Source organism: Hemitrygon akajei, chromosome 5 (genome assembly GCF_048418815.1).
Source record: "Hemitrygon akajei chromosome 5, sHemAka1.3, whole genome shotgun sequence".
Lineage (NCBI taxonomy): Eukaryota > Metazoa > Chordata > Chondrichthyes > Myliobatiformes > Dasyatidae > Hemitrygon > Hemitrygon akajei.
In genome coordinates this window covers 141405732-141418732 of record NC_133128.1, presented here as the reverse complement: position 1 = coordinate 141418732, position 13001 = coordinate 141405732, and the positions used below count along the sequence as shown (strand labels likewise).

The 13001-nt window shown below is 40.3% G+C and overlaps 1 protein-coding gene across 1 annotated transcript in view; it reads left to right on the top strand.

Moving 5' to 3' along the window:
* LOC140728244 (uncharacterized) overlaps positions 1 to 13001 on the top strand; it is a 33127-nt gene that overhangs the window by 12952 nt on the left and 7174 nt on the right. Inside the window, exon 3 of the mRNA XM_073046721.1 lies at positions 3367 to 3445. Within this exon, the coding sequence (XP_072902822.1) occupies positions 3367 to 3445 (79 nt within the window). The remainder of the gene's footprint in view (positions 1 to 3366; positions 3446 to 13001) is intronic.

The following is a 13001-nucleotide window of genomic DNA, read 5'->3' as shown; positions in this document are numbered from 1 at the left end:
TGTAGACAGCTGGTACACAACAATTTAAACTAGAATCAGGTTTAATATCACCTGCATGAAATTTGTTAACTTAGTGGCAGCAGTACAATGAAATACATGATTATATAAAAATTAAGAAAATCAATTACAGTAAGATCAATAACAGAAAGTGAGGTAATGTTCATCGGTTCAATGTCCATGTAGGAATCAGATGGCAGAGGGGAAGAAGCTATTCCTGAATTACTAACTGTGTGCCTTCAGGCTGCTATACCTCCTTCTTGATGGTAACTATGAGAAGAGGGCATGTCTTGGGTATGGTGGTCCTTAATAATGGATGCAGCCTTTCTGAAGCACTGCTCCTTGAAGATCAGAATCAAATTTAATATCACTAGCATATGTTGTGAAATTTGCTAACTTTATCATAGCAGTGCAATGGAATGCATGATAAATAAATGAAGAGAAAAAAACTGAGTTGTGTTAAGTATGTGTCTGTCTAATAGTTAAAATAAACAGTGCAAAATAGCAAAAATAAAAAAAAAGTAGCAAGGTAGTGTTCATGGGTTCAATGTCCATTTAGAAATCGGGTGGCAGAGGAGAAGAAGCTGTTCCTGAATCACCTGTGTGCTTTCAGGCTTCTGTATGTCCTTTCTGATAGTAACGGTGTTGGACACTACAGAGGCTAGGACCCCAGGTGGAGTTAACTAATTTAAAATTTTTTGTAGCTTCTGATCCTCTGCAGTCCCTTCCTCCTGCCCCCCCATGCCATACCATTATATTAAAGCAACCTGTCAGAATGCTCACCATGGCACATCTGTAGAAGTTTTTAAGTGTTTTAGGTGACACACCAAATCTCCTCAAACTCCTGATGAAACTCAGCCACTGTCTGGCTCCTTCATTGCTGCATCAATATGTTGGGACCAGATTAGATCCTCAGATCTTGACACCCAGGAACTTGAAATTGCTCACTCCATTTCTGATCCCTCTGAGGATTGGTTCATGTTCTGAAGTCAGCTCTTCGGTCTTACTGACGTTGAGTGCAAGGTTGTTGCTAAAACCCCACTCAGCTAGCTGGTGTGTCTCACTCCTGTAAGTCCTCTTGTCCATCTGTGATTCTGCCAACAATGCACCAGTGGAAGGTCTCAGAATAAGCAGGAGTTGTATGAGAGTATTTAGAAATTGAGAATTTTTGTATAGGTATTGAGTTTCCACGGAACTGTTATTTGAAGATTCAATTTATTTTTTATGATTGTGTCTATTGTAGTAATGTGATTACGCTGACTTCCATTCTAAATGGATGGGTTTTTTCACAAATTTCACCAAAATGAAATTGATGAATTGTGTATTTGTTTCTTGTGAATTGCCCACACCTGTGTGTGTCAATTTTCTTTTTGAAGTGATGGAAGATTATCTTGTAAATTGGGGCGGGGGGTAAGTGTGCAATGATCTCTGCCTCATATATTTTTTCCACAACTCTGGCATTTGACTGTAACACTAGGTCCCTAGGTTCTCAGCTCTGATTTTTTTTGTGTGGTCTCTCCCCTGAAAGTCATGCCATTCAAAAAAAAACACCTAAGGCATTTTAAAATGACAAAATAACAGTTCTGTCTTCTGTTAGATATTGTTACAGCTGTGAAATAAATATGGTCTTCTCTTTGTTCTTCCTTATCATAAATGTATGCTATAATGTGTTTGTACTGGTGTGGGAGACCAAAATATCCCTGTGAAGACAGAGATCTATTGTTTGATATCAATTTAGTTGGTTGTCCCAAAGCACCCTCCTACGGTCATTCTTCCTAATGAAGAGCAGGGACAAACTGAATCACAAATGTCGAAATTGAGTAAGAAATAAATCAACGTTAGTTCTTTTATTGGGCCTGATTAAATAAAATTAATTATTGACATTAAAGTTGCTTCTGTTAATTTTTTTAAAAAATGAACTCAGAATTGAATGAAAACTAAATTTACGATTTTTGAAATATTTGCTTCCTATAATTGGCCAAGAAATGGATGCTATTAAGCTAAATATGTGATCCAGTGCCATAAAAGTGGTGTATTAGTGCAGTCCCGTAAAGTTATAGTAGAGTTTTAAAAACTTGCTTTCAAATTGTTTAAAAATGCATATTGGTTATTCATGGCTATCTCTCAAATGTTCCACAGGATAACCTGCTTCAAATCCAGTCCAGAAGCAGTTGCCAAGGCTGAGAATGGCTTTGCTAACTGCCAAGTGTGTGATTGAGTAATGTAGGTGGTGGTGTTCTGATGAAGTGTTTTGAGGTTTATCTTGCTTTCCCGGAGTCTATTCTTGTTTGATCAATCTGGGCTTGTGTCTTGAGAGCAAGTCTAAAACTTACTTTTTTGATGGAGAATTTGAGAATATCTTTGAATTGTTTCCCCTCTCCTGATGGAATAGAATTACTGCTTCAAGAGTCTAGGTATCAAACATGTGAATGATGTGACTTGCCTTTTGAAGTTAAAACCAGAAATGTATTAGCTGAGAGTAATCGGAACCTAATGCCAGTGATAACCAAGGAGAGTGAGCAAATATTGGTTCATCAAAAGATTTGAGGGTTGTGTGTTTTTTAAAGTGATGGTGTCTCCCTATGCTTTGAGGTGCCTGCTGCAACTAGTTCATTTTGCCAAACCAGGAGACCATGGATCTTTGCTGCAAGGTAAGTGAATCTTACCTTGGTAGGCCACACACTTAGTGCTAGGTTTGGGGTTTTGATCATTTGAACTATTGTATTCTTTGATGCCTTGGGTGTAGTAGAGCCAGTAGTAAATTTCATTATGGATATTTGCCTTTACTGAGGAGTAGGTCCTGATAAATAGGAAAACAGGTACTTTCCAGAGGAGGGGGTAGGGTTTGAGTTGTGTAAAACTGTGCATTGGGGTGGCAGAGAGAAGAGTACCTTTAGTTTTGCAGATATACGGAATAAGGACTATTCTTTTGCGGGGTTCAATGAACATGTCTGTGATAACATGCACACAAGAGTTTCTGCGGATTCTGGAAGTCCAGGGTAACATACACCAAATGCTGGAGGAACTTAGCATTTTGTGGAAGGGTCTCAACCCAAAACATCGACTCTTTATTCCTTTCCATAGATGCTGTCTGTCCCGCTGAGTTCCTTTGGTATTATGAGTGTGAAAATGTGCTATTAATCTTCATTGCATACACAATCTTTGTACTGTATCAAGAAGGAAACTATCACAATAATGATGCATTCTACTCCTTAGTACATTGCATGTACTTGGATATTGATGTTTAACTTTTCTTGCTATTGATCTCAAAATCTCAAGAGCATTCTGAGCACAGCTCAAACTTGCTAGCTTTAAATTTGGTTTTGCAAATTGCAGTGACCTCCATTTTCATATGGATTTCTCTTTCAGATCCTACTTCATTATCCTGTGACCAATGGGTCTTGAAAAAGCCTTTGTTGCCAAGAGGTAATCTGCATAAATACAGAAGGCAAGTATTCATGGTTTTGATTTATTGGGGAAATGTATTTGACATTTTAAAGTTGAGCTATTCCCAGCATTTGTTAAATTGATCTGGAGCAGAGGCAATGAACAATACAGGAAAGGATTTTTTAAAAAACTATTAAAACATGAAGTGCTGCAGAAATTCCTTGAAATTGGAAGGTACAGCCACATCCACAGAACAAGTTTCTTTTATGTTTGTTTCTGTCTCCATCTCTTGGTTTTTAAAGCATTGAAAAAAAAAACAACCTTATACTTAAACTCTGGATTGTTACCTGAGTTTTATACAAAATGGTAAAGAGAGAAACAGATCAAAAGTGCAAATGTGTTGCTGAAAGGACTGATGCGTAGGATAGTTTTGAATCATGGGGCACTGGAATTGGGATTTGAGAACAGAGGGAGTTATTGTTTTAGGTTCATGCTCCAGAGTAATATTGTGACTATCTAGTGGACTTGATACAGTTTTAAATAAAAAGTGTGATTGGAAGATACAGGAATGAATACATCCAAGAATCGCAAGCGAAAGATTAAAGCATTGGACAGAATAGAAATTTGGGTTTAAAAAAAATCAGGAACATAGGATTCTGGAGATTAAGAAACTTGGTAGATAAGAAGTTTTAAATATTTAAATAATTTAAAACTCTTATGCCAAGTGTTATAAGATGATAAATCCTTTTGGAAAACTATTTAAAATTATGCTATATATTGAATTCCAAAAATAGTACATTTTTAATATTGTTAAGTCTGAGGACTTTGCTCTCTTTCTGCTGGATGTGGACAAGCCTAGTCTCTCCTGACGAAGTTAGTCTTTCTATGCTGTATTTTGTAACACCTGCAATTTTCTATCTAGTTTCTCACCATCTTTTCCTATTCACTCATTGACCAGATTATCAATTTTTAAAGGTTATTCCTATGGTCACCCTGGTGTTATCAGATCAGAGATTTTTAAAATTGTGGTTAACTACGGTTGGAACAGCTTGAAATTTCTGTAAATCGTGTGTTAGCTCAAATAGAGCGCCTGTGTAATTTGAAGTTACAGTAGACATATTAGAAATGTAATTAATATATTTAAGCTAAATCTGTTCAAAGGTTAACGTCACTCTGTCTGCAGTTTGATCACCACTTTGTTTTTATTTCAGTGTTCAACCACAATGACTTTTATGGCTATGTAGTATGGATCAAAATTTTTACAGGACAGGAGAGGAGACGATTTGTGTCCATGCCAGCTTGCAAAGCAAGCACTTCAGTCTTATTTCCTACAATTTTTAATCCCAGATTATTTTCTCTCAGCTACATAATGACCTGGGATGCAACAAGTCAATTCCAGGCACTAATTTGGAGAAGAAACCTATCCGGAGCAACAGGTCTTCCACCAGTGGATACATATCTAGTTACCCGATGTCAGAATGGGCCCAATTTGATATGATCTGGTACAAAGCTCATTCTATATTGTAATTATCGATGGCTGAGTTGTCATGCTGTAATTGAACTTCAAGTGGTGGTGATCCAAATACCATGTCATCCTTCCACCTCATGGAGAAATAATTGTACTCTCAACTTCCTGAATTGCACAAAAGTCATTTTACTGTAATATAAAATCAAATGATCACTAATTTAAACTACCTGAGATGTTTTTTAAATGGTGCCAAACTTCTGCCCCTTTACCTGTTCCACCAGTCACCTCCCAACTGCTTAATTCACCCTCTCTCCCCCCCGCCCCCCCCCCCCCCCCCCCCCCCCCCAGACTTGGTCTCAACTGTTAGCTTGTACTCTTCATGCCCCCATCTTATTCTGGCTTCTTTCTCCTTTCTTTTACAGTCCTGATGAAGGGTCTTGGTCTGAAACATTGTTTATACCCCCTCCATAAATACTGTATGACTTGCTGAGTTCCTTCAGCACTTTGACTATTGTGTACAGAAGCAACATACAATGTATTAGAGACACAAGAGACTGAAAGAGCTGGAATCTAGAGTTTAGAGAAAAAAACACATTGTTGGAGTAACATTTGCCAATTACCCTTCCTCATCTGATTCCATCTGTTGTTTGCTAACATTGCCCATCTCTTCCACGTGCCTCCTTATACTGGCTAGCTCCCCTCTACTCTTCCAGTCTTGACCTAAACATCGACTACCCATTTCCCTCTGCAGATGCTGCCTGTCCCATTAAGTTCCTCCAGCAATTTCTTGCCCTTATCATTATGTGCCATATCATATGACATGGGCAATTACAGTCTTCCATCTCTCTTTAATCTGTGTATTCATTTCTCCATCCATGACCATGATTGTTTTTGACAATTTTTTCTCCAGAGGTGGTTACCTGCTGCCACCTTCTCACACTACCTTTATAAACTCTGGTTCAACAAGACTGCACACTAGGAATCAAAGCAAAATACAATGACTAATACTTTGATATTCATCTAATTTACTCATTGCTGTAAAGTGAACCGCACAAACAAATGGTATCAGTCTGTTCCGCACACACGTGCACCAACGTTTTTTAAAAAGGTATGTGCAGCATTCTTTAAAGAAAATGTGGTTTCTGCAAGATTAATACTCATTGCCAGCATGGAGTTTTCCCAGTGAAGAAAAAGTCTATTACCAAGGAGGCCTTTTGTTGTTTTACTGTTTTCTAGTGTTTTTTGGTTGTATCCTTGATTATCGCTGTCTTCTATGCTTTTTATTTTTTTTTCCTACCATGTCCTGATTTTGTCTACAATACCCCCCTTGCCCCACTCCATGATAAGATAATTGCTTTGTTCCGACATCCTTAAGAATATGGTCTCTCGCTCAAACATACATAACACCTAGGTTCAGCCAGCATGCATTTGTCTAGGGGAAGACAGCCACGGTCCCAGCCAAAATGAGAAATCTCGTTTGTGTGGATGCTGCGGGATGTGTTGCCCTGGTTACAAAATCCGAACTGCAAAGTATCAGACAGTACACCATATGCAATCTTAAAATTGATCTGTTAGCCTGACATCAGTGTGTGGAAGATGCTGGAGTCAATTATAAAGATGAAATAGTGACACATTTGGATAGCAAGTAACAGGATCGGATCCAGAGTCAGCATGGATTTACGAAGGGGAAATAATGCTTGACTAATCTTCTGGAATTTTTTGAGGATGTAACTATGAAAATGGACAAGGGAGAGCCAGTGGATTGTAGTGTACCTGACTTTCAGAAAGCCTATGATAAAGTCCCACATAGGAGATTAGTGGGCAAAATTAGGGCACATGGTATTGGGGGCAGAGTACTGACATAGATTGAAAATTGGCTGGCTGACAGGAAACAAAGAGTAGCGGATTAACGGGTCCCTTTCGGAATGGCAGGCTGTGACCAGTGGGGTACCGCAAGGTTCGGTGTTGGACCGCAGCTGTTTACAATATACATTAATGCTTTAGATGAAGGGATTAAAAGTAACATTAGCAAATTTGCTGATGACACAAAGCTGGGTGGCAGTGTGAAATAAGAGGAGGATGTTGGGAGAAATGCAGGTGACTTGGACAGGTTGGGTGAATGGGCAGAGGCATGACAGATGCAGTTTAATGTGGATAAATGTGAGGTTATCCACTTTGGTGGCAAGAACAGGAAGGCAGATTACTATCTATATGGTGTCAAGTTAGGCAAAGGGGAAGTACAACGAGATCTAGGTGTTCTTGTTCATCGGTCACTGAAAGTAAGCATGCTGATACAGTAGGCAGTGAAGAAAGCTAATGGCATGTTGGCCTTTATAACAAGGGGAGTTGAGTATAGGAGCAAAGAGGTATTTCTGCAGTTGTACAGGGCCCTGGTGAGACCACACCTGGAGTAATGTGTGCAGTTTTGGTCTTCCAAATTTGAGGAAGGACCTTTCTTGCTATTGAGGGAGTGCAGCGTAGGTTCATGAGGTTAATTCCTGGAAGGCGGGACTGTCATATGTTGAAAGGATTGGAGAAGCTGGACTTGTATACACTGGAATTTAGAAGGATGAGAGGGGATCTGATTGACACATATAAGATTATTAAGGGATTGGACACGCTGGAGGGCACGTTCCCGATGTTGGGGAGTCCAGAACCAGAGGCCACAGTTTAAGAATAAGGGGGTAGGCCATTTAGAACGGAGTTCAGGAAAAACTTTTTTCACCCAGAGAGTTGTGGATCTATGGAATGCTCTGCCTCAGAAGGCAGTGGAGGCCAATTCTCTGGATGCTTTCAAGAAGAGTTAGATAGAGCTCTTTAAAGATAGTGGAGTCAAGGGATATGGGGAGAAGGCAGGAACGGGGGGTACTGATTGTGGATGATCAACCATGATCACAGTGAATGGCGGAGCAGGCTCAAAGGGCCGAGTGGCCCACTCCTGCACCTATTGATTGAAGTCTATAAATCTTAATCTGACTACAGTATAGGGTTAGAAAGAAAATAAAAATAAAAAGAGCTCATTTTAAATGAAACAGTCTAATGTGCACGTTGGAGCTCACAGATTCGTCCATCTCGTTCCCCATCGACCTCCTCTGAGCGTTGCTAACCGTCAGATCCTCGCTCTGAGTCCACTCTGTCTGGCGGTCTACCAACTCTCTCCACTTGCGTCTTCTTTCTTCATCTCTGGCTGACAAAAGACTGAAATCCCTGCTCCAATACTCACAAGAAAGAACAACATGCCTCTCATTGAATAACACACATTCCAAAGCTCTTGTTATCTCCTAGTCATAACCCAAACATTGCTGCTACAGAGCAACCATTACCTTAGAGTGAAACCTTAGAGAGAGGCCATTACATTAGCAGTGAAACCTTACAGCCCATTACACATCTTCAGGTTCAATTTAACTTTCAAAAGTAAATGGAGTTTGGGCTTCATAGCTTTTTCTTAATCATCTTACAATTAATTCTGAAGGAAACTTTAGGTCAGAAATTGTTGGAGTCCTTCTGAAAATCCATCTTTTTTGTTCCATCAATTACCTTCTAAAACGGGTCCCAACCTTTCATATGCCATGGACCCACACCATTAACCGAAGGGACAGTAGATTGCAGGTTGGGAACCTCTATTCCAAAAGGACACATCTCTATTTGCAGTTGCTTCTTTCATCAGTTTGTTTAATTGAGTTGTTATTTCCATGTCTGTAGTGACAACCAACTTTGCTGTATTTTAGAAGCAAAAAGTGATGGTAATCTGATATAAAATCAAATACTCAATTCTCAGCATCTAAGAAGAGAAAAACAGTTCAACACAAACGAGATGCTAGAGGAACTTAGGTCAGGGCAGCATCTATGGAAATGAAATAAACAGTTGACGTTTCAGGCCAAGACTGGAAAGGAAGAGGGAACAAGCCAGAATGAGGAGGTGTGGGGGAGGGGTAGGAGTACCAGCTAGAAGGTGCTGGTGAAGCTAGGTGGGTGGGGGACGGTTTTGAAATAAGCTGGGAAGGATAGGTGAAAAGATTAAGGGCTGGAGGAGAAGGAATCTGAGAGGAGATTGGACCATTGGAGAAAGGGAAAGACCTGGGGCACTGGTGGGGGGGGGGGTGGAGGTTGATAGGCAGGTGAGGAAAAGAAGTGGTAAGAGGGGGACCAGAGTCGGGTATTGTAAAGAGGGAAGGGGGCTGGAGATCATTACTGAAGATGGAGAAAATCGTTCATGCCATCAAGTTGAAGGCTAACCAGAGGGAATATGAGGTGTTTGCTCTTCCAAACTGAGATGGCCCTATCATAGCGGAAGAGGAGACCATGAATCGACATGTTGGTATGGGAATGGGGATTAGAATTTAAATGGTTGGCCACTGGCAGATCTTGCTTTTTGTAGATGAAGCGAAGGTGCTAGACAAAGCGATTTTCCCCAACCTATGTTGGGCCTCACCAATGTAGAGGAGATTGCACTGGGATCACCCGATGACTCCATCAGATTTGTAGGTGAGGTGCTGGCTCACTTGGAAGGACTGCAGGGTCCCGAATGGAGGTGGGGAAGGAGGTGAATGGGCAGGTGTAGCACTTCTGCTTTCAGGGATAAGTGCCGGGAGGGATGAATAGACAAGGGAATCATGGCAGGAGCAATCCCTGTTGGGGGGGGGGGGGGGTGCAGGTAAAGAGGTAAAGGTGTTTTTGGTGGTAGGGTTCCATTGAAGGTGGTGGAAGTTTCAGTGAATGATGAGCTGGCTCAGTGTAGGTAGGTAAGGACAAGAGGAACAGCGTCCCTGTTGAGGTGGCAGGAAGATGGGGTGAGGTGGTTCTCCAGGAAATGGAGAAATGGATGGCAGCATCAATGGTGGAGGAAGGGAAACCCTACCTCTTTGAAAGAGGAGGACATCGTGATGTTCTGAATAGAAAAGCCTCAACCAGATTAAAGATTTGGATCAAATATATGCCCAAACTAAGAACCCTGAATTATACAAGAAGCGCGTTGAACTCCAAACTAAATTTAACCTTCTGTCCACTCAACCTGTCGAACGCCAACTTCTCGAAAGCAAGAGCCGCTTTTACATTCATGGGGATAAGTCTGGTAAATTCCTAGCCAATCAGCTGAGGCGTTCCAAAGCCAAACAACATATTACAAAGATCCTGAAGGAGAACGGAGACTTTACATCGGATCATTTAGAAATTAATGACGCATTTAAAAATTTTTATTCTCAGCTTTATTCCTCTGAGTCCCTGAATGACAATATCTCTGTGGATCAATTTTTACAGAATCTGAATATCCCCTCACTTTCATCTGATTTCAAAGCCAAACTCAATGCGCCTATATCACCAGAAGAAATATCTTTTGCAATTTCTGCACTGTCCTCAGGGAAATCTCCTGGACCTGATGGGTTCCCTGTGGAATTTTATAAATCATTCTCCTCACTTCTTTCTCCTCAGTTACTTTCAGTATTATCTGACTCGTTTAATTACGGCAAATTGCCACCCTCTTTCAATGAGGCATCTATTATTCTTCTTTTAAAAAAGGGCAAAGACCCAACAGAGTGTTCCTCGTACAGGCCGATCTCTCTGCTCAATGTTGATGTAAAGATCTTAGCTAAAGTGTTGGCTCATAGATTAGAAACCGTTATTCCCTCCATTATCTCTGATGACCAAACAGGCTTTATTAAAAACCGTCTCCCTTTTTTTAACATTCGGCATCTATTTAATATTTTATACTCAGTTCCAACTGGGACTCCTGAATGTGTTATCTCCCTTGATGCGGAGAAAGCATTTGACCGTATAGAGTGGAACTACCTTTTTGCAGTCTTAGAAAAATTTGACCTCGGCCAAAGTTTCATCTCTTGGATCCAATTGCTGTACCTGTGTCCTCCTGCTTCTGTTCTAACTAATTTTCAGAAATCCCAAGTATTTAATCTCAAACGTGGCACCCGTCAGGGATGCCCCTTAAGTCCCTTTCTCTTTGATTTGGCTATAGAACCTCTGGCGATAGCATTTCGAAATTGTCCTGAATTGACCGGGATTTGGAGAGGGGGTGTTGAGCATAAAGTTTCTCTCTATGCTGATGACTTATTACTCTTTCTCTCAAATCCGTCTACATCCTTACCTCTAATGTTTTCACTTCTTGACCAGTTTAGCCAGATCTCTGGCTATAAACTCAACTTACATAAGAGTGAACTTTTCCCAATTAATAAAGAAGCACAAGAACTAATATTTCGTGATCTCCCTTTTAAAGTAGTCCATAATCAATTTACTTATCTTGGAATTACAGTCACAAGGAAGTTTAAAGATCTCTTTTGTGAAAACTTTGTCAATCTTTCATATGCTATAAAACAGAGTCTGGTACAATGGTCACCTCTATCTATGTCCTTGGTAGGTCGTATTAATGTTGTTAAAATGTATGTTCTCCCCAAATTTTTATACTTATTTCAGTCTATCCCAATTTTTATTCCTAAATCTTTTTTTGATTCCTTAGACTCTATTATTTTGTCATATCTGTGGCAGAATAAGCGCTCTAGAATTAATAAAATCCACCTCCAAAAATCTAAAAAAGAGGGTGGCATGGCTTTACCTAACTTTTGCTTATATTACTGGGCAGCTAATATACGTTGTGCTACCTTCTGGTCTTTCTTCCACGGTCAACCCGAGTGCCCTAACTGGGTGGCAATGGAGTTGAGCTCCACTAAAGAATTATCTATATCTGCACTTCTTGGCTCTGCACTCCCTAGCAGTCTGCCCAGATCAATAGCTAATCCTCTGGTTAGAGACACTTTGCGTATATGGGCTCAGTTCAGGAAATGCTATGGTTTCCAGGGGTTTTCCGTTTCTAGCCCTGTCGCACATAATCACCTTTTTTTTACCTACTACGTACGATTCAGCATTCCATGTTTGGTACAGGAAGGGCATTAGACATTTTGAAGATCTCTTCATTGATAATCGCTTCGCTTCTTTTCAGCAGCTCTCCGTTAAGTTCAACCTGCCTAACGCTCACTTTTACAGATATCTCCAAATCCGACACTTTACTGCTCCTTTAATTCCTAACTTTCCTGAAATGCCTGCGAAAAATGCTATGGACCTATTTCTTTCCATTAATCCACTAGGTAAAGGTTTAATTTCAATTATCCGAGATAAACTAGCAGCCTTACGACGGGCCCCTGTGGATAAAATTTAAATGGCCTGGGAGCAGGATTTAAATATCTCCTTATCCGAGGAGAGCTGGGACTCAGTTCTCAAATCGGTTAACTCAACCTCCCTTTGTGCTCGTCATTGCCTCTTACAGTTTAAGATTGTTCATAGAGCCCATATGTCTAAATCTAAACTATCTCGATTCTACCCTGGCATTAGTCCGCTCTGTGATAAATGCAAGAGGGGCTTGGCCTCTCTCATCCATATGTACTGGTTCTGTCCTAGCTTGGAGAAATTCTAGAAAGATGTCTTCACTACATTATCGGGTATTCTGAATCAGCACCTAGAACCTAATCCCTTAATTGCTCTGTTCGGTTTTTGGGGCGAGACAGATTTATGTCTGGGTCCGACCAAATGCTGAATACTATCCTTTGCCTCTCTCCTGGCGAGACACTTGATCCTCCTTAGATGGAGAGATGTTGCCTCGCCCACTCATGCGCAATGGCTTAACGACATTATGGCCTGCTTGGACCTCGAAAAAATTCATTATTCAGTTCTTAATTCGGATCTAAAGTTCCATATGGTCTGGGGACCTTTTATCGAGTACTTTCATAACCTTCCTCTTGACTAGGGGTTTTTTTTTCTTCTTTTAGGTCCCTTGCTTTCAGCTCCCTTTTTTTTCCTGGTAGTAGGCATTATCATCCTCTGTTACTAAGTGTATTCACAGTCTGGGAGTTTGACTGTCCGGACTTATACTCTTTATACTGTGTGGTGGTTGGTCTGGAGTTGTTATTGTTTTTTCTTGTGTTGTGGGGCTTGGGGAGGACACTAAGCTCACTTGTCTTTAATTTAGGTGCTTTTTTGTTAAATTCTCTTCCTTTGTAGCATATTGTTATTGTATGCTTAATCTTGCACTGTATTAATGCTCCTCATTGGGATTTGGGGTCTTTAATTTTGTAAAATGTTTTGAAAAACTAATAAAAAAATTTTTTTAAAAAGAAAAGCCTCATCCTGGGAATGCAGATGCAGGAACTGA